Raw genomic sequence first — 20,206 nt, 5'->3', positions numbered from 1 at the left:
AGCATTAAACAAACCCTTTGGGTAACTCCATCTTACTCAGATTTTCTAAGTATTAAGAGCTATGGCTCAAACTTCAAGCACCGTCTTGTAAAAATGATTATACATAGGCAGTGCTCCTATGAAACAGAAACGGATTTACTTCCTATCCATCTTTCAAGTTCTGGTTCAGGTGCCACCTTCCCCAGGGAGCCTTCCCCAGATTAGCCAGTAAGAAGAAACTTCTCTACTCAACATACTTTATCCATACCCCATTGCAAGCCCATTCTCTTGTCCTCTACGTTACAATGTCTGACGACATGCTGTGTTTGCCTTCTAGACTGTACCCTCGTTGCAGCCAGGATCTTTGCCTTATTCATCTGTGTCTTCCCCAACATCTAGCTCAAAGCCTAGAATGCAAATAGGTGCTAAAAGCCTCAATCTTCTCCTCAAAGTATCCCACATTAGCCTTTGTTCTATCTTGTCGCATAAAACAAGCTACTGGAAAGATACTACTTTTTCTGTAGAAATTCTCCTAGTGTAGAACTCCTAAAAGGTAGCACTTTCCTGACAGGAAAAAGAAAGTAACACATTAAAGAATTTGCACTCATGTATATTCTAATTCACTTTTATAAATGAAACACCAATAGACAGACACATCCTCCCAACTACTCAACGTTAAGACATGGCCAGTCAGGGAGAAGTACAGTCCCAAACCAAAGCAAAGCAAACAGTCCCACTCAAAGCAAAGCAAAATATTCCAGAATGATTTTTGAAATTCTGATTCTGGTATTCAATATTTAGGATGTTTTTCAGCTTAGAGAAGATCTATGACAGTCTTACACATAGCCATTTATTCTCCCCGCCCCCATCACCAATCCCTATTAAAATATGATTTGTTTCAGGTAAGAAGACAATAAAACTCTTAGTCATTCAAGCCTTTACACTCTACAAGGACAGCAGTGACAAAGATAACCTTAAAAAGCTGAGTAGCCAGAAAATAAATCCTATCAGGCTTTGGAGCTGGTATGATAGGAGTGCTTCCAGTTAACTGAGCTTTCTACTTAAATTTATCAATATTAAGAGGCTAGCATTGAATGGAAGGTTTTCACTCCCTCAATACACATCAACTCAGAGCTGGACTTAGGATGGTGAAATAGGAGAAGAAATCAAAATAAAGGAAGGAAAGAAGAATGAATTTGTTTTTTATGCTTTATATTTTTCTCTTTTTTCTTTTTTTTTAATTTATTTTATTGACGTATGGTTGATTTACAATGTTGTCTTAGTTTCCAGTGTACAGCAAAGTGATTCAGTTATACATCTATATATATTCTTTTTCATATTCTTTTCCATTATGGTTTATTACAGGATATGGAATATAGTTCCCTGTGCTATACAGTAGGACCTGATTGTTTATCCATTCTATATATAATGTTTTTTTTTTTCATTTCCACTAGACAACCTGTCTCTGCCAGTGGGGAGATCCACTTCCAGCTCATGGGAAAATGAGTGAGTGGCAGAGGGGGACAGAACAAGCCACAGTAGCAGGACAGCCAGGGTGATACATGTCACCTCAGGCTTCCATGTTTCCGTGGCTCTGTGGCTCTGGCTCTGGCTTAGCTCCCACCCAGGCAGCATCAGTTATACTTATTTTTCAAAGTACTTTCTCACACATTGTCATTTAATTCTTACAATCAATCCCATTTCCAGATGAGGAAACTGAGGCTGGAAGACATTAAGAGACATATCCACTGGTCCCCCTAAGTACTGCCTCAAGGTACTTCCATTTACTTATTGATAAAATGGAAGCATGATAATAATTACCTTATATGGTTGTAGTAAGGTAAAATAAATTAATACATAGAAAGTGCTAACCCCTAATCTTCTGCCCCCTCCCCAATCCTCTGCTTTTCCCACTATCCCAAGTTACCTCTGCAGGTTAAAATCTGACATTAAGGGACTTCCTGGTGGTGCAGTGGTTAACAATCCACCTGCCAATACAGGGGACATGGGTTCGAGCCCTGGTCCAGGAAGTTCCCACATGCCGCAGAGCAACTAAGCCCATGCGCCACAACTACTGAGCCCGTGTGCCACAACTACTGAAGACCATGTGCCTAGAGCTCATGCTCCACAACAAAAGAAGACACTGCAATGAGAAGGCCACGCACTGCAACAAAGAGTAGCCCCCACTTGCTGCAACTAGAGAAAGCCCGCATGCAGCAGTGAAGACCCAACGCAGCCAACAATAAATATATAAAATAAATAATTTTTTTTAAAAATCTGACATTAAAAACACAAAAGACAGATGATACACATAGGAGAAGAAGACCAAAGTTATACCCTATTACTTAAAAATGCATGGACTCACATTTAACAAGAGTTTGCCATGTACCAAATACAGTGTATTGTGTGTGTTAATGTGTATTAATTTATTATGTGTATTAATTTATTTCATCCTCACTACAACCATATATAGTAAGTACTATTACTACCCCATTTTATCAGTGAGTAAATGGAGGTACTTTGAGGTAGAGGGATTAAGTAGTTTGCTACTTACTATCATGTATTAAACTTGAAAGATAGGATTTCTTAACTTGCTCGTATTAACTGAACTGTGGTGAAACGCTAAAATCTCTGAGCCTCTCTAGACCTGCACTGTCCAATATAGTAACCCCAAGCCACATATGGCAATTAGGCACTTGAAATATGACTAGTGCGGTGGAGGAAATTAATTTTTAATTTTATTTAGTTTGAATTTAAAGGAATATTCAATGAAATGGCAGTTTTCAAGACACTGGACATCAGTCAATGAAGAACAGTGACCCTCAAGAGATGGAAAACAAAAGATATGAGCCCTACAATTACCCAAGTTTACCCCTCTGAGAGAGTTTCCAGGGAAACTGCCATAGGGAAGAGAAATGCAGGCAAAGCCCAGCAGTCTTCACTCAAATTGAGGTGAAGAAGCTGAGAGTGGGGTAGACCAAGGCACCTAGATTTCACAGAGCAGCATACATGAGAGATAACAGCAGAGAGAAAAATATGGAACTCTCTCAGCTGACAGAGAAGAACCACCCAAAAGGCAACAGTGCCCGGCATACACACAGCACCAAGAAGAGTACCTATTCTCACCCCTCAAACTGGAAAACCCCATGATTCATGGGGCACTGGGTAGAGTACACAGAAGGCCTTGCCTCAGTGATGGGAAATAATTAATTCTATTCTGTATACTAGCACTAGCACTGCTCTGAGCCATCTAACAAATCTTAAAAGTAGGATCCATAACCTTCAAAAATTGTGAAGCACTATGTTGTACACCTGAAACTTATATAATATTGTACATCAACTATACCTCAATTTTTAAAAAAAACAGGATCCAAAAGGATCAAATTGTTTTTCAGTAATTTAACTGTGTCCTAAAACAAAACTCAAGAATATTTATAAGAATACAAAAATATCCAGAACCAAACAAGGCAAAATTCACAAAGTCTGGCATTCAATCAAAAATTACCAAGTATACAAGGAAGCAGTAATGAAGAGAAAAGTTAGTCAATCAGAATCATCCTAGCACTAATACAAATATTAGAATTAGCTGTCAGGGATATTAAAACAGTTATTACAATTGTACTCCACCTATTCAAAAAGTTAGATAAAGACATGGAAGATTTTTTAAAGAGTCAAACTGAACTTACAGAGATGAAATTACAATATATGACATAAAAAAATAAAACAGAATGATACTAATAGCAGACAATACAGAAAAACACTTCTTGAAGTCAAAGTAATAGAAACTATCAAAAATGATACATAGAGAGAAAAGAGAAGAAGAATTTTTGAAATGAACAGAGTATCAGTGAGCTATGGAACAACTTTAATTAGCTTTATATACAAATAATTGGAGTCCCTAAAGGAGAGAAAGAGAAACAAAGTATATTTGAAGATATAATGGCCATTTTTTTTCTAAATGCAATGAATTTCAATAACTCCCACACACAAGAAACATTAAGAAAATCAGACCAAGGTACATCATAATCAAATCACTTAAAGTTGGCAATAAGAGAAAGTCTTAAAAGCAGGGGGGAAAGTTACATTACCTACAGAGGAACAAAAATAGGATGACAACTGATTTCTCATTGGAAACAATGCAAGTGAGAGGACAGTGGATCAACATCTTTAAAGTACTGAAAGAAATAAAATTGTCAACCCAAGATTCTACTCTCAGCAAAAATTGTCTTAAATAATGAAGACTTTTTCAGACATACAAAATCTGAAAGAATTCATCACCAGCAGACCTACACTAAAAGAAATGTTGAAGGAAGTCCCTCAGGCAGGATAAAAATGATACCAGATGGGAATATGAATCCACGCAAGAGACTGAAGAACACAGGAAACAGTAACTACAAGAGAAACATGTGATTGATTTTTTTATTATCTAAATATGTTCAAAAGATAATTGACTAATTAATAAAAATAACAACAATGTAATATGGAGTTTATAACAGAATTAAAAGTAAAATGTATGACAACAATAGTACAATGTCAGGGGGAGAGTCATATACTCTTGAAATATACTTATTATATACATAAAGTTGTATCACCTGAAGGTACACTGTTGTCATTTAAAGATGTATATTATAAACCCTAAGACAACCACTAAAATAATGAAACAATGAGTAAGCCAACAAAAGAGTTTTAAAAAAATCAGTTAAAAAGTTCAATTAATCTAAAAGAAGCCAGAAAGAGGGAAAAAAGGAAACAAAGAATAGACAGATAGAAAACAAACAACAGAAACATACATTTAAATATGACAGTGTCAATAATCACATTAATATAAATGATCTAAATACCTTGATGAACAGAAATTATCGTACTGGTTTAAAAAAAAAAGTAAGACCCATCTATATACTGGCTACAAGAAAAGCACTTTACATGTTATTATATGATTATTCTCGAAATAACTATGATGGGTGAAAGAATTCAGATCCAAAAAAAAAATAGTAGACACTGTATAATTCTATTTATACAAAATTTCTAGAAAATGCAAACTACTGTATAGTGACAGAAAGCAGATTAGTAGTTGCCTGCAGATGGGGGTTGGGAAATATAGGAAGGAGGGATTATTTTAAAAAGAGGAAACTTTGGGGGTGATAGGTATGCTCATTATCTTGATTGTGATGATGGTTTCACCAGTGCATTCACATATCAGAATTAACAAACGATACAGTCTGAAAATGCACAGTTTATTATAAGCAATTACACCTTAACAAAGCTGTTAAATTTTTTAATGATATTTAAAACTATGTATGGAATAACTTGGCAAATCTACTGTATACTCTAGCTATAACTGTAACTATAAATTATAGACTAGATTTTGAAGACTTTGAAAAAAATGTAAAATATCTCATTAATAATTTTTTGTATTGACCATATGTTGAAATGATAATATTTTTCATATATTGGGTTAAATAAAGTGTATAGTTAAAATTAATTTTACTTGTTTCTTTTTACATGTTTAATACAGCTACTACAAAAATTAAAATTACAGATATGGCTCACTTACTTATATTTCTATTGGGCAGTGCTGCACTGGAAAGGAGTACTTATCTGGAGTAAACTGGAAATATCATATTGCTCATATTTCTGCCCAACAGTGGGTAGCCATCCTATGGTAGACAAAATGATATTCCCTACCCCCAAAAGATGTCTGCATCTTTATCTCAAAAATCTATGAATATATTACTTTACACAGCAAAAGAGACACTGCAGATGTGACTGAGTTATGGATCTTAATATGAAGAAATTATCCTGGATTATCCAGGTGGACCCAATATAGGGAAAAGGACCCATAAGGGTCCTTATAAGGGAAAAAGGGAGCAGAAGAGTCAGTACCAGGGAAGAAAACATGACAGAAACATAGAGAAGGAAATGTCACCTCAGAAGCAGAGGTTGAAGTGATGCACCCACAAGCCAAGGAATGTAGCAGCCTCTAGAAGCTGGAAAAACAATAAATGGATTATCCTATAGAGGCTCTAGAAGGAACACAGCTCTGCCAACACCTTGATTTTAGCCCTTTTTAAAGCCCATTTTTGACTTCTAATTTCCAAGCAAAGTGTTGAAGTTTCAGCCTGGTTTCTCTTTGCTGCTTATAGTAAAAGGTAAGAAGAAAAAGACAGATTGAGGGAAGAGCTGTTAAGCAAAAAGGAACCAGGACTGATTATATGCAGAATTCCCAGCCTATCCAGATTAGAAAAGACAATAAAATTAGGAGATTCACTGTCAGGAAAGTCTACTCTGGAACAAAGCCAAGGGTGTGGTTGAACCACCTTTTGCTAGTGACTCTGAAGGACCAAAGGGTCAGAATATTCAATCACACAGAGGGTTCTTTGAAGAGATCATGGTTGTAATTCATGGATCCTCTCAGCCATCCCAGCAGAAGTCAGAAATAGAGACTAGATTAGCTCGGAAAGATCTGTAAATGAGCCTTTTGTCTAATGGACAGGAGACCCTCTGGGTTCTTGAGAATGTTATACCAGCAGAAACACTGCCAACTTGGACTGAAGGGGACAGAAAGAACATGAAATGAAAGAAGGCTGATCGACTCCCAAAACTCTATAAGCAAGAAACAGGTTGATAAAACTATTCAACTACAAACCTATGCTACTGTTCGTGAAAAAGAATGATTCAGAGGAATGAGTCACAAGCCCAGAAAGCAGAGCCAAGGACCATAGAGAATGATCCTCAGGCCCTGAAACCCAATGGAGTTTGCCCTGCTGGATTTCACATTTTCTTGAGCCTGGTGACCCCTTTCTTCTTTCCAATTTTCCCTTTTGAAAAGGAACTTCTATAACTGGCATCCTATACCTGTCCCACTATTATATTTTGTAAGCAGATTACTTGTTTTCTAGTTTCACAGATCCACAGATAAAGAGTAATTTTGCTCCAAAATGGCAAATAACTCAGAGTCCCACTCATACTTGATTTAGATTATTTAGATAGTGAGATTTGGAATTTTTCAACTGATGAATGGATGAGATTTTAGACTCTGAGCTGATGTTATAATTGGTTAAGACTGTTGGAGATATTGGAATGGGGTGAATGTATTTTGCATGTGGGGCAGACATGAATCTTTGAGGGCCAGTGGGAAGATTTTGTGGTAAGCAGAATGACTCCCCAAAAATGTCAATGTCCTAATTGCCAAAACCTATGAAATATGTTACCTTACATGGCAAATGGACTTTGCAGATGTGAATAAATTACAGATCCAGAGATGGAGAGATTATCCAGGTAAGGTAATCACAAGAGACCTTGAAAAGGAAAACCCTCCTCAAGTCCCATAATAAAGTTACTCTTCCTAGCAAAGAAGCTGAAAATCTCTCCCTATTGTTGGAGAGATTTGGGATGGTAGACATCCCAAAAGCAGCTGCTAAAGCAGAGAACACACAAATTAGAAAGCAGAGATCTAGCCCAGGGAATAACTAAATGAGTGAATGACCAGCATATAAAGTAGGCAACAAGCCTTTCACAGAGCACATTGGACAGAGGAAATTTTAATTCAATTCAAAATGTTCACTTGTCACCTACTGTGTGCCATGCACAATACTTGGCCTTTGAGATGTAGGGGTATTTAGATAGGACGACTTCTGCTTTCATGAAGCTTATAGATGAGCCAGGCTTCCATAGCAACTCTGTTGACAAAGTGTCAGCAGCACTTCTCAAATCAAGAATGGGATGGCGAATTGTCTATTTAGGTCTTCTGCCTATTTTTGGATTGGGTTGTTTGTTTCTTTGATATTGAGCTGCATGAGCTGCTTGTAAATTTTGGAAATTAATCCTTTGTCATTGCTTCATTTGCAAATATTTTCTCCCATTCTGAGGGTTGTCTTTTCATCTTGTTTATGGTTTTCTTTGCTATACAAAAGCTTTTAAGTTTCATTAGGTCCCATTTGTTTATTTTTGTTTTTATTTCCATTTCTCTAGGAGCTGGGTCAAAAAGGATCTTGCTGTGATTTATGTCATAGAGTGTTCTGCCTATGTTTTCCTCTAAGAGTTTTATAGTGTCTGGCCTTACATTTAGGTCTTTAATCCATTTTGAGTTTATTTTTGTGTATGGTGTTAGGGAGTGTTCTAATTTCATTCTTTGACATGTAGCTGTCCAGTTTTCCCAGCACCACTTATTGAAGAGGCTGTCTTTTCTCCATCGTATATTCTTGCCTCCTATATCAAAGATAAGGTGACCATATTTGCATGGGTTTATCTCTGGGCTTTCTATCCTGTTCCATTGATCTATATTTCTGTTTTTGTGCCAGTACCATACTGTCTTGATTACTGTAGCTTTGTAGTATAGTCTGAAGTCAGGGAGCCTGATTCCTCCAGCTCTGTTTTTCTTTCTCAAGATTGCTTTGGCTATTCGGGGTCTTTTGTGTTTCCATAAAAATTGTGAAATTTTTTGTTCTAGTTCTGTGAAAAATGCCAGTGGTAGTTTGATAGGGATTGCATTGAATCTGTAGAATGCTTTGGGTAGTATCATCATTTTCACAATGTTGATTCTTCCAATCCAAGAACATGGTATACCTCTCCACTTACCTCAACATAATAAACAGATTGCCAACAAACACATGAAAGGATGCTCAACATCATTAATCATTAGAGAAATGCAAATCAAAACTACAATGAGATATCATCTCACACCAGTCAGAATGGCCATCATCAAAAAACCTACAAACAATAAATGCTGGAGAGGGTGTGGAGAAAAGGGAACCCTCATACACTGTTGGTGGGAATGTAAATTGATACAGCCACTATGGAGAACAGTATGGAGGTTCCTTAAAAAACTAAAAATAGAACTACCATACGACCCAGCAATCCCACTGCTGGGCATATACCCTGAGAAAACCATAATCCAAAAAGAGTCATGTACCACAATGTTCATTGCAGCTCTATTTACAATAGCCAGAACATGGAAGCAACCTAAATGTCCATCGACAGATGAATGGATAAAGAAGATGTGGCACGTATATATAATGGAATATTACTCAGCCATAAAAAGGAATGAAATTGAGTTATTTATAGTGAGGTGGATGGACCTAGAGTCTGTCATACAGAGTGAAGTAAGTCAGAAAGAGAAAAACAAATACCGTATGCTAACACATATATATGGGATCTAAAAAAAAAAAAAAAAATGGTCATGAAGAACCTAGGGGCAAGACGGGAATAAAGACACAGACCTACTAGAAAACGGACTTGAGGACACGGGGAGGTGGAAGGGTAAGCTGGGACAATGTGAGAGAGTGGCATGGACATATATACACTACCAAATGTAAAATAGGTAGCTAGTGAGAAGTAGTCGCATAGCACAGGGAGATCAGCTCGGTGCTTTGTGACCAGCTAGAAGGGTGGGATAGGGAGGGTGGGAGGGAGGGAGACGCAAGAGGGAAGAGATATGGGGATATATGTATATGTATAACTGATTCACTATGTTATAAAGCAGAAACTAACACACCATTGTAAAGCAATTATACTCCAATAAAAACGTTAAAAAAAAAAAAAAAAAGAATGGGATGGCCTCTCAACAGTAACTGAAGAGACCTTGCATAATGCAAAGAGAAAACTAATCCTGTTTGTATTCTCTTAACCATGCCCACTTTACTTACTTCACCAATTCCTTAGTAAGAGTAAGCGGAAATTAACATATCTGTAGTCTTGTTATATATTATTATATAGTATCTGTAGGTGTGCTGTATATTATTAAGAAGGCTTAAATTTTCTGCACAGGAAATATATATATCTCATCCCATAATGTTGGTTCAGTCATTCTAAAATAATTCTTTTGTTATCTTCACAAAAGGCTGGGTTAAAAGAAGCCTGCCAGGCATTTTCATAGAGGAGTATCTAGGCTGCCATATCTGATCAGATCACTCCCCTCCTTCAACTCATCAAAGGCCCCCACTGATCTGAGAGTAAAGTAAAAAACTAACATGGCCTATGGGCAAGGGTAATATTTGCAATAGTTAACAAGTACATGGCCTCCCACCTATCAAAATAGACACTGGCCATAAAGCATCAGTACACCCAAGCCCGTGGATATAAGCTAAATATCAATTCTGCCTTCAGGGCCCAGTGTGACCTAGCCCCTGCCTACCTCTCCAGCCACTCACCACCTTTCAGCCATGCTAAATGTCTTTCCATTTGTTTCTGCCTTAAGACCTTCCTACATACTATTTTCTCTGCCCAGAATGCTCTGAGCTGCCACCTCTTGCTTCACCAAGTTTTCTATTCATTTTTCACTCTTCTGCTGACATATCACTTTTTCAGGGTAGCCTTTTCCTGACCACCACCATCTCCCCACTCCCAATAAATCAGATCTCCCTGTATACTCTTATTTGGCAACCTATACACCCCGTTCATGGTAAGTACAGCCATTGGAAGTCAATAATTACTTGTGTAATGACTGTTTCTCTCACTACATTTATTTACTCTTACTAATAATCCTACTATTAGCATGTTGCCTGGTACACAATAGGAGTTCCATAATAATAGCTAATACTTACCAGGGATTTACTATGTTATCAGGCACTGTTTGATCCACTTTAATGGATTAGCTCCTCTAATCCTTGCAACTGCCCCATTAGGTACTATTATTTCAGATGAAGACACAGGCAGAGTCAGCCTAAGGAATCGCCCAAAGTCGCAATGTCAATAAGTGGTAGGGTTGGAATTTAATCCCAGGCAGTCAGGCTCCAGAGCCCAGGCTTTTAAGAAGCACACTATACTGCCTTTATGAATGCTTGCTGAACAATTTAATGAATTATAGTCAAGTTTATAGTGGGCAGAACCAAGTAAGCTGTACCCCTAAGAAAATGCAGCCATGAAACATCCTCTTTGTGCATGGTCCACCCATTAAATGAGAGATAAAGATATAGGAACAGGAATGGACATAGGTAAAGATATGAATAACAGTAGAAGAAATATCCTATAAAAATAATGTGGCTGGTCAATGGCTTTCAAGGACTTTACAAATTCATTCCACTTTAGATCCCCACCAAAATCCCCTGGGAAATATGTCACTGCCAAGCCAAATATTTCATCACCACGCCCCCGACTGCCCCCTCCCACACCCTCAGAACACCCCCCAAATATCTAAACACCCTCGGCATTTCTGAACATTCCTCATGACGATAACACAAGAGAAATAGCAGAGATGATCCTCCGACAAATACACACCAGAGGAACAGTCCCCAGACAGACCCTCCTCCCCAAGTTCTGCCCCCATGCAAAGGAGAAAAATGCCTTTACCTTTAAATAAAAATGCTTTGCTGGTATTGTGCAGTCCAGACACCTGAGTGACTCCAAGGGTGGTGTTCACGAGGTCGAGCTCAGTGATAATATCCATCTGAAGGTGGGGATCCATCCCAAAGCCCACCACTGAAAAGGAACAAAGAGCCATCTTGGCTTAAAATGCTGACTTGCTTGCGGCAACATGGAACAGAAATGACAGAGGCCAGGAGTGGCAGGGAATACAAGGAACCCAGTGATGAGTGCTTAGAGATGCTCTTTCCCTGGATGGAAAATGAAGGCAACTCTTTGCTCCATCACCCCCACTGATATTGTGGTTTTGTCGTCCCTTCCCCCTCTCCCATTCCCCATTACAGATTGACAATCCCTTTGCAAAACCCTAGGGGCCAAATATATTTCAGAACTCAGACTGGATCATCTGTTGGAAAGCTAATATGGCCCATATACTACATTTTATGTAACACCCTCAGCAAAGCCTACATCAGCACCCCATAACCAAACACAATACTTGTAGAGCAAAAAGTCTGATGTTGTCCTCTAATCGGTATAAATAAAGACTATAAATAGCCTCATACCTGTTCAGGTCAAGTTTTGCCACCAAAGGAGTTCAGCTCAGGGTAGGTTTTGCTGTCAGGTGAGTTATGAAGAAACTTTGGGTTTCTGAGCTTTTTTAGATTTGGGAACTGTGGATACAGGATTGTGGCCCTGATCTACCTGCTTCAGAGACTGATACAGTAGTGAAATCTGACACCACCGTCACCAGGAAACACCTCCACAGAGCACTATTAATGAGGCACCAACACCTGCGATAAAGAGGAAGAAAATGAGAGGGACCATGTCCCTGATGGATAAGGGTGGCAGAGGGACTGGCCAGGAAAGAGAATCCCCAGAACAATGGATGTAGATGTCAAGGGGATTCGTGAAAAGTTAGACACCCTGACAACTCTTGTTGGAGAACCTTAGCACAGAGAAACAGGGCCCTGAGCCCCCACTGCCTCATCTGAAAAAGGCAAATCCTTAAGCCTGTCTCTCATCTACAGGGTGTTCTGCAGAATGATTCGCTCATGACTGCAAAGTGGCTTCCAATTATATATATTAATAAGGCTGGCGATCACTCCAAGGGACTATGTTTAAGCTATTCCTAAAGGCTGTGCCTATCTACACTTAGCACCTCAGTAGTGCAATTCTGATTGCACAGTTGGAAATGTTTTAATCAGCAACAACTGTCAACGTTTGTCTGGTGGTAATGCAGTCGCTGAGGCAAGATTTGGAGAGCTTACACCCAATTTGTTCCAGAGAGACCGAGTGCATTTCATCAGGGCATCACACGCTGTGACAATCTCATCTGTCCTCCTGCCCTCACCCCTTTCCCCACAGATCTGGAGAAGGAAATGTACCCTCTCCTCACTCTTTTCCTGTTAGGAAACAGGGGCTGCTGCAGCAATCGAGGCTTCTGTCAACAGAAGGTGGCTCTGGGAAGGGTCTTTGGAGCCGAAGGTGGACAAAGGGTTAAATTAAAGACACAGTGCATAGAGCTGCCTTCTCAATTTTTGTCAGGCTTCCCCTTGTCCTCTGAAACGCAGCCAGATGTGAGACCAGTTTACCCAAAGACCACTCATTCATTCAGTCATTTTTCAACAGATATGACTGAGTGCTTTCTATGTAACACATACACTGCATTGCGAGGCACTGGAGATGGCCTCCTTGGGCATGCATTCCTAGGGCAGCGGGTGAGGAGAGGGCAAAAAATAAACAAATACATAAATAAGATAATTTGAGATGGCAATAAATGCCACGAAGAAAATAAAACAGAGTTATGAAACAGAAAGCAGCTTGGGTGGAGGCTTAAAAAGGGTGGTAGAGGAAGGTTCCTCTGAGCAGACACCTGATGACTATGGCAGCTGGCGATGGTGCAGTTATTCCGGAAGGGGAGATCTGGAGGGGAAAGCTTTCCAGGTTTAGAGAACAGAAAATGCAAATGCAAACCAGGAACAAACTTGGCGTGGAGAGGAAACAGTGAAAAGGCTAGTGTGGCCAGAGCAGAGTGAGCCCGGGGGAGAGTGGTAGAAAATGAGGCCCCAGGGTAGGCCCTGCCTTGTGAGCCGCAACAAGGAGAGGGATAGTATTCTAATTGCAGTGGAGTATCACTGGAGAGCTTTAAGGTATGTGTCTAACGGGAGGAAGAGTGGGATGTGCTCTGATTTACCTTATGATCTCACTTAAGGTTCCATCCTACCTACTTGACACAGACTCCATTCACAAAGACTGATGACTGACCGAGTACCTACTCTGTGCAAAGAAGTACTGTGCTAACGGGCATCTATCAGCCCAAGTCACAGCACCATGAGCCTCTTGTTGAGACTGGCAATGTTTTTCTCCAAGTGAGCTCAGATACCAGCAGTTCTATGATCACCTTGAAAAGGCAGGAAAGGAACTCATATTTCAGTTTGATCTACAGTGCTCTACACCTATATGGCAGAAATTAATTTAAGAGTGATCTCAGAGGACCTCCACACCAGTCTATCTCTGGCCAGGAATTTGGAACGTGGTTTGGGAAATGTGCCCTTAGCTGGACACAAGAGGAAGGAAGCATCCCTGTAGGCTCAGTGTCTTGCACAAGGCTTCATATATGTCAGGCCCTGAATTTAGGACCTGATTAATTAATTGATGAGTGGACATATGATCGTTGCTTTGGGTGCAGTGATCTCAGGGCAATACGCATATCTGGGGAATACCACGAGAGGACAGGACGGCATTCGAGCCCAGGAAACTTTCTAAAAGGAATATGGTTGACTGAATTATTGGCTTCAAATCTTTACCCCTGGATTTCCCTGGTGGCGCAGTGGTTAAGAATCCACCTGCCAGTGCAGGGGGCACGGGTTCCATCCCTGGTCCAGGAAGATCCCACATGCTGCAGAGCGCATGCGCCACAACCCATGCGCCACAACCCCTGAGCCTGCGCTCTAGAGCCCGCGAGTCACAACTACTGAGCCGGTGTGCCACAACTACTGAAGCCCGTGCACCGAAAGCCCGTGCTCTGCACCAAGAGAAGCCACCGCAAAACGCATGCCTCAAGAGTAGCCCCCACTCAGGGCAACTAGAGAAAGACTGCTCGCAGCAACAAAGATCCAGTGCAGCCAAAAATAAATTAAAAAAAAAAATCTTTACCCCTCCCATAGCCACACCCTTTGCTATGTGGCTTTGCATGTCCTTCCACTAGAGTGGGAGTAAACCTCCCATCCCTTGACTTTGAGCCCAGCCATGTAACTAGTTTGGGTCATTAGGATGTTAGCAATGTCACACAAGCAGAGGCTTGGATGTGCCTGTGTGGTGGGGCCTGTTCTCTTGTACCTCTGCATCACAGTGAGAAAAACATGGCCCTACTGGGTCACTGCTCCAAGGAGGCTAAGACACACGGAGCAGACACCCTACCTGGGTTTGGAACGACGCCCAGCCAAACCTGGCCCCAGTGAGCCAATACCAAACCAACCAACAGACGCATGAACCAAAAGAAATGTTGCTTTGACTTTAGGGTGGCTTGTTATGCAATATTATTGTGGCAGTAATTGACCAATGCGGGGACTAAAGACCCACTATAATGGTTATCCTTAAGACGTTTGAATCTCCCAAACTTGGAGCCCTGCAACCGGACAAGCCTAAAAGGCACCCACACAGATTCTGTAGAGCTGGCAGAACACCCCAGTGGTGCCCTTGGATTCCCATCTCCATGTGAGAACACCTCAATCTGGAAAGTGTTGTGGAAACAACACTAAACTAAGAGCCACTTTCAGTCCTGTCTCTTCTCCCTACTAACTTTGTGCCCTTGGAAAAATCACTTCACTTCTCCGAGCCTCATTTCCCTTAACTGTAAAATGGGGATAATACCCGCCTCCCAGCCTTGTGAGGTTTCAGTGATAACTGCATGAACACTCCTAGCACATATCTGGTGCCCAGCTGCGGTCTGCTGCATCTGTCTTTCATAGGACCAGCTCTCCAGACCATTCCAGCTCCCTGGTCCTCAACTCCACTGGAATCATACGAAAGATACAGGTGGCTCCCATTTTCCCAACCCCTCCACATGCCCAGATGACCTAGAAGGGCTTCTCACTCTGGCCGTGCTTTGTTTATTTTTTTTTTCTTTAATTTATTTTTTGGCTGCGTTGGGTCTTTGTTTCTGCTCGCGGGCTTTCTCTAGTTGCGGCGAGCAGGGGCTACTCTTCATTGCGGTGCGCGGGCTTCTCATTGCAGTGGCTTCTCTTGTTGCGGAACATGGGCTCTAGGCACGTGGGCTTCAGTAGTTGTGGCGCACGGGCTTAGTTTCTCCGCAGCATGTGGGATCTTCCTGGACCAGGGATCAAACCCATGTCCCCTGCATCGGCAGGCGGATTCTTAACGACTGCGCCACCAGGGAAGTCCCTGGCTGTGCTTTGTGAAATCTATATATTAAATCTATATTAACCCCTCCCCCTATATCCTACAAGCAAAGGGGCTTCCCTGGCTTTAAGATAACTGTATTGCTCTCGTCATGAAAACATCCCATTAAAACAGAACAAGAGAAATCAATTAGGCTTCCAGAAACAGTACTGTATTGTTTTCTCTAAGTGGTCCCCTTCAAGATGAAAACACCTGGTGCCAATAGCAGGATGAGTAAAAGATAGCACTTTGCCCACTGCCTAAAAAAAATCAGAAAATCTATTAATAAGGCAGCATTTGCATGGCTTCACCTGAACCTTGTACAGTATGAAAGTGTTGGTTCCGTAAAAATATTTTTTTTATTTTAATATTTCTGCTTCTTATCCAAGCATGTAGCTCTTGCCCTTTCCAAGGAAACTCTATTGAAGTTTTCTACTTTGGCCATAACTGCTCTCACATGGCTGAAGCTGGGTATTGGAATTAAGCCGGATAAAAAGCTTCTGGGGAAAAAAAAATATTTTTTAAAACCTAGAAGGCAGCATGTCAGTGTCGCAGAGGCACTTGAGGCCTGGCTCTGAGATTCAGAATCTCCACCCTAATCTCCCAGGACACCTGCTGCTGGCCACTCCTCAGTCTAGCCCAGAGAGTGTTGAGGCCCAAAGCCCATTCAGTCCACCTGCAGGGTCCCAGGCCTAAACTCCCGAGCAAATCCTCCTGCATCTGGCTCACTTCAAATCTAATCCAGCTCACTGTGCGTGATGGCAGCTGTTTTCCCCTGGTCCATGCAGGGGAATACGATGCTGGAGAGATGCTCCAAGACCTCATTTACCAGCAGGATTTCACAGCCATTTGATCGGATTTGGGCCTCTGGACTCCTACAAAGTTTCTTACTACCCCAAAAGCAACATCCTTAAAGAATATGCTCTATGCCTGTTCCAAATCAGTCAATATTTCACATGATCACTGGAGGCTGGGGGCTTTTGTTCACAGCTCTATTATTCAATTCATAGTTAATGAACTGCCTGGGAGGTGCTTCTAAAAGAAAAGCTCTCCTTTCCAGCAGGTGGCAGCAAAAGGCATTCACTCAGCCCCAGGGGCTCCCTCTAACCATTGCCCTGGTGACCAAACCACACTTGAAAGCCATGGGGGAGTAATCACTGAGTTTTACATTATTCACACTTCCAGGTTACTGGAGAAAACTCATGGACATAATGTATTATTACTGCTGTTATTGTAGCCTTCTAAATTTTCATTATTAGTGATGTACCTGGAAATCTCAGATTTTTTTTCACCCAGAAATAACCAGAACTGGAGAACAGGACCTATTCGTGACCCCACTTTACTCTTTAAAACAAATTCTCTGAACAATGAGTAATTTAAGCAGCTTCCTGTGACACCTATCATTAGATCTTTTCATATGTAACTGCTACTGCACTGCAGTGCTGCTTTAATTAAAATGTGCCTGATACCATCTATTGATTTCCATTAAAAGGCAGTGATATCTGAGCAGCTCACTCAGTGAATTACGTGTTTATTTCATCTTGGACTGTTAACAGCCCAGACAACAATTGTCCCACTTGACAAATAAACTTTCCGAGTGGCTGTTTGGATCCTGATAAACTAATTGAGAGCCAGGCTTAGCTACCTCAGAGGATGGATGTGTGATACTGGTATGATGGTTCCTGGGCAAAATCAAAGAAAAAAATTGCTCATCAGACGGCCTCAAGCTGCAAGAAATTGTAAGTGAAAGAAGTGAGATATAATTCCCCCCTGTCTTTCTCATTCTTCTGATAATTTTTGTAGAAGACATATGTAGCCTCTGGTGTTCAAAGAGTACCAAGTGGCATGGAAAACTCAAGCTCCCTAAGCAACTGCCACAACCAATGGGCAGATCCTGCCACGCTTCCTTGACTTTGGACAAGCTGTGCCTTCTGCCTGGAATGCTTTCCCTACTCTGTGCACCTGGAAAACTCCCTACAAAGCCTTCCAGACACAACTTTCAAACGTCACCTCCTGATTAAAGCCTTCCCTGACTACCGACCACCCCGCCCCAGAATTCACTCCTACCGCTCCTCCTGTTTCCTCAATACAAACTCCTGTACTCCCACCACTTTTCCCCCCACCCCCATCAAGCTGTACAATAAAAATGCTTTTCAGTTTCTATCTAGATTCTCAGCTAAGCTGTAAGTTTCTGGAAGTCAAGCAAGCCGGTTCCTCTTTGTATAAGCAATCCTGGCACCCAGCAAGACACTCAACTCTTCGCTGAATGAATAGATACAGGAGTAAATCTTCCCTACAAGAGCATGTTTACAAGTTTTAAAGGGGCTTGATGTGGGGAAGGGGAAAAGACAGTGTCGTTAAAGATCTCCAAAAGCAAAGCGCCCTGGAGACACAGTCCACTTCTGGGGGAAGCACTTTTTGCCGACTTTTCAAGAGTAATGAGAACAAAGGACGTAAGTATATTTGGTAGTGATGTGCACTTGAGACGTGAAATGCCCGATGCGCTGCCCTCTCCCCCACCTAGTTTCTCTCTCTTTGGTTCCTCTGTAAGATGCCCACCAGCACCAAATTCTCTGCACGCAGGGCTGCTAGCCCAGGCTCTGCACTAGCCTCGCCTGCCCTGATCTTCCAGGGGCGCGTTTTTTCCAGTGTGTTCTCGGTTTTAAAAGACCAACCCATCTAGATGGGCCGGAACTCAAGAAGCACCTATTCTAGGCTGGACCGAGTCTTGGCATCTTGGCAACCTGGGGAGCTCGGATGGAGATAGGAAAGGGATGGGGATTCCTTTTGTCCGCGGAGAAGTCCACACCCGCCGCTCTGTCATTAAGCAAAGGAAAAGCTGCTTCCCGCTCAGTCCTGGGGAAAATGGAAAGGGCCAGCGGAGGGAACTTTTGAGCGGACCAAGGCCGGGCATCCCTCCCCAGCCCTCTACAGATAAACTCTGCATAGGAAGGAGGCTATGCCTCTAGAGAAGGGAAATGAGAGTGATACAAGAGAAAAGCAGAGGGAATGACTACACACCGATTCTGGGGTGCAAAGTCGGCCGCGCGTGGCGAGGATGGCTAGCGTAGGGATGAAACCGCGCGACGCCCCACCCCACCCCGCGGGGGAGGGTCCTATTTTTGCCAATTTCCTCCTCCACCCCACCCCACCCCACCCCACCCCCACCTTCCCAAATCTACTACTAGTCTCCTGGAGAAGGCGGCTGAGAGGGGGGGGGGGGGGTCTCCAAACCCCAGGGGACATGGGGGCTGGGGGCGAGTAGACGCTGAAGGAAGGAGGCGCGCTTAGAGTCCTCACAACTGCGTCTCTGGAGGCAAAAAGAAGTGGGGACTTCAGAAAATTACGCCAATTATCCTTGCCTCCCCTTCACAACCCCCAACGTGCAGTTACAGCACGGGAAAACTAGTGCGGAGCTGGAGAGAATCTCCCCGGGATTGCTCCCACAGTTCCAATCCCCCCCAGTTTGTCCTGCCCTCTGGGGGGGTGGGAAGATAGGGGCGGCAAGAGAGACTACTCCTGGAGTTCCCCTGGGAAAGAGTCAGGAGGGGACGAGGAAAGAGATCGCGGAATCCCAGGAACGCCCGCAGCCCTCACCCCGCGCCGCGCCCTCCCGGCCCTCGCAGCGCCCGCCGGCCGGAAGCGCTCCCTCTGCGGGTGCGCCTCCCCCGCTGCCCCTTCCCCGCCCGCCGGGGCGCAGGGAAAGCGGTTTCCACGGCGCCTGTCAAGTTCACGGGTGTGGGGCTCGCGGGTCCGCCCTACTGTGGGTTTCCACCCGGAAGCCGGTTACTAGCAGCAGGAGGGCGCGCCCGAATGGCCGCGCCCCTCACTCCTGCGTCCGCCAGGCCGTGTCCTCCGGGAAGGGGGCACTCCTCGAGGGCATCTTCCAGCCTGTGAGTCCCACTTTTCACCCTTTCACCTGGACCGGGGCAGAAAGATTCGAGGGACCCATCCACGCCCTTCCCCGGACCAGCGCGGAGCTCAGCTCCAGCTCTCCTCACGCCTAGGTGGGCGCCGGGCACAGCGGCGCGGCTCCCCCCATCCCTGGATCCCTCCGACAGCCCCAGCCGTGCTTACCTGTCCTGGCGGTGCACACACAAAACCACACAATTAAGATCACATCCTTCGGCATCGCTCCCAAGGGTCCCCGCCGAACCGGGCGCGCGGAAGCCAGGAGGAAACAAATGCGCCTCGATCCCGAGGCGCGCCGGGCTCGCAGCCGCCAAACTTGCTAGCGGGCGGCGGGGGAGGTGTCTCGGCAGCGCCGGGTGCTGCGCTCGGGGATCGCGCCCAGGAAGGCGGCCCCGGCCGCCCCGCCCCCTGCCCGTCCCCCACAGCGGGCGGCGGCCCCCTGCTCGGGCCGCGGCCCCCGCTGCGGCTGCGCTCTCCTCGGAGCTGGAGCGGGAGCGCGGGGCTCGGCCACTCCGGCAGGTTGCGCTCGGCGCTGGGAGCGGCTTCCCCTCCGCTGCGAACACCCGGGCGGCCGGCGCAGCAGCCGCTACCACTCGGAGCACCGGAGCTGGAGTCC

At 43.4% G+C, this 20,206-nt stretch overlaps 1 protein-coding gene across 3 annotated transcripts in view; it reads right to left on the bottom strand.

The window, feature by feature from the left end:
* Window positions 1-19,959, bottom strand: part of NELL1 (neural EGFL like 1) — an 856,536-nt gene extending 836,577 nt beyond the window's left edge. For 2 of the 3 annotated variants that reach the window (XM_082476605.1, XM_082476604.1), the window contains exons 1-2: window positions 19,756-19,959; window positions 11,266-11,394 (exon numbers count right to left, since the gene is read on the bottom strand). In XM_082476605.1, coding sequence (XP_082332731.1) covers window positions 11,266-11,394; window positions 19,756-19,810 — 184 coding nt within the window. In that variant the 5' untranslated portion in view covers window positions 19,811-19,959. The remainder of the gene's footprint in view (window positions 1-11,265; window positions 11,395-19,755) is intronic. The other variant, XM_082476603.1, reaches the window with a different exon arrangement.
* Between the last annotated feature and the right edge of the window lie 247 nt (window positions 19,960-20,206).

The sequence above is a fragment of the Balaenoptera physalus genome (genome assembly GCF_965194825.1).
Source record: "Balaenoptera physalus genome assembly, chromosome: 10".
Taxonomy (NCBI): domain Eukaryota; kingdom Metazoa; phylum Chordata; class Mammalia; order Artiodactyla; family Balaenopteridae; genus Balaenoptera; species Balaenoptera physalus.
This window is presented reverse-complemented; position numbering and strand designations above follow the sequence as displayed.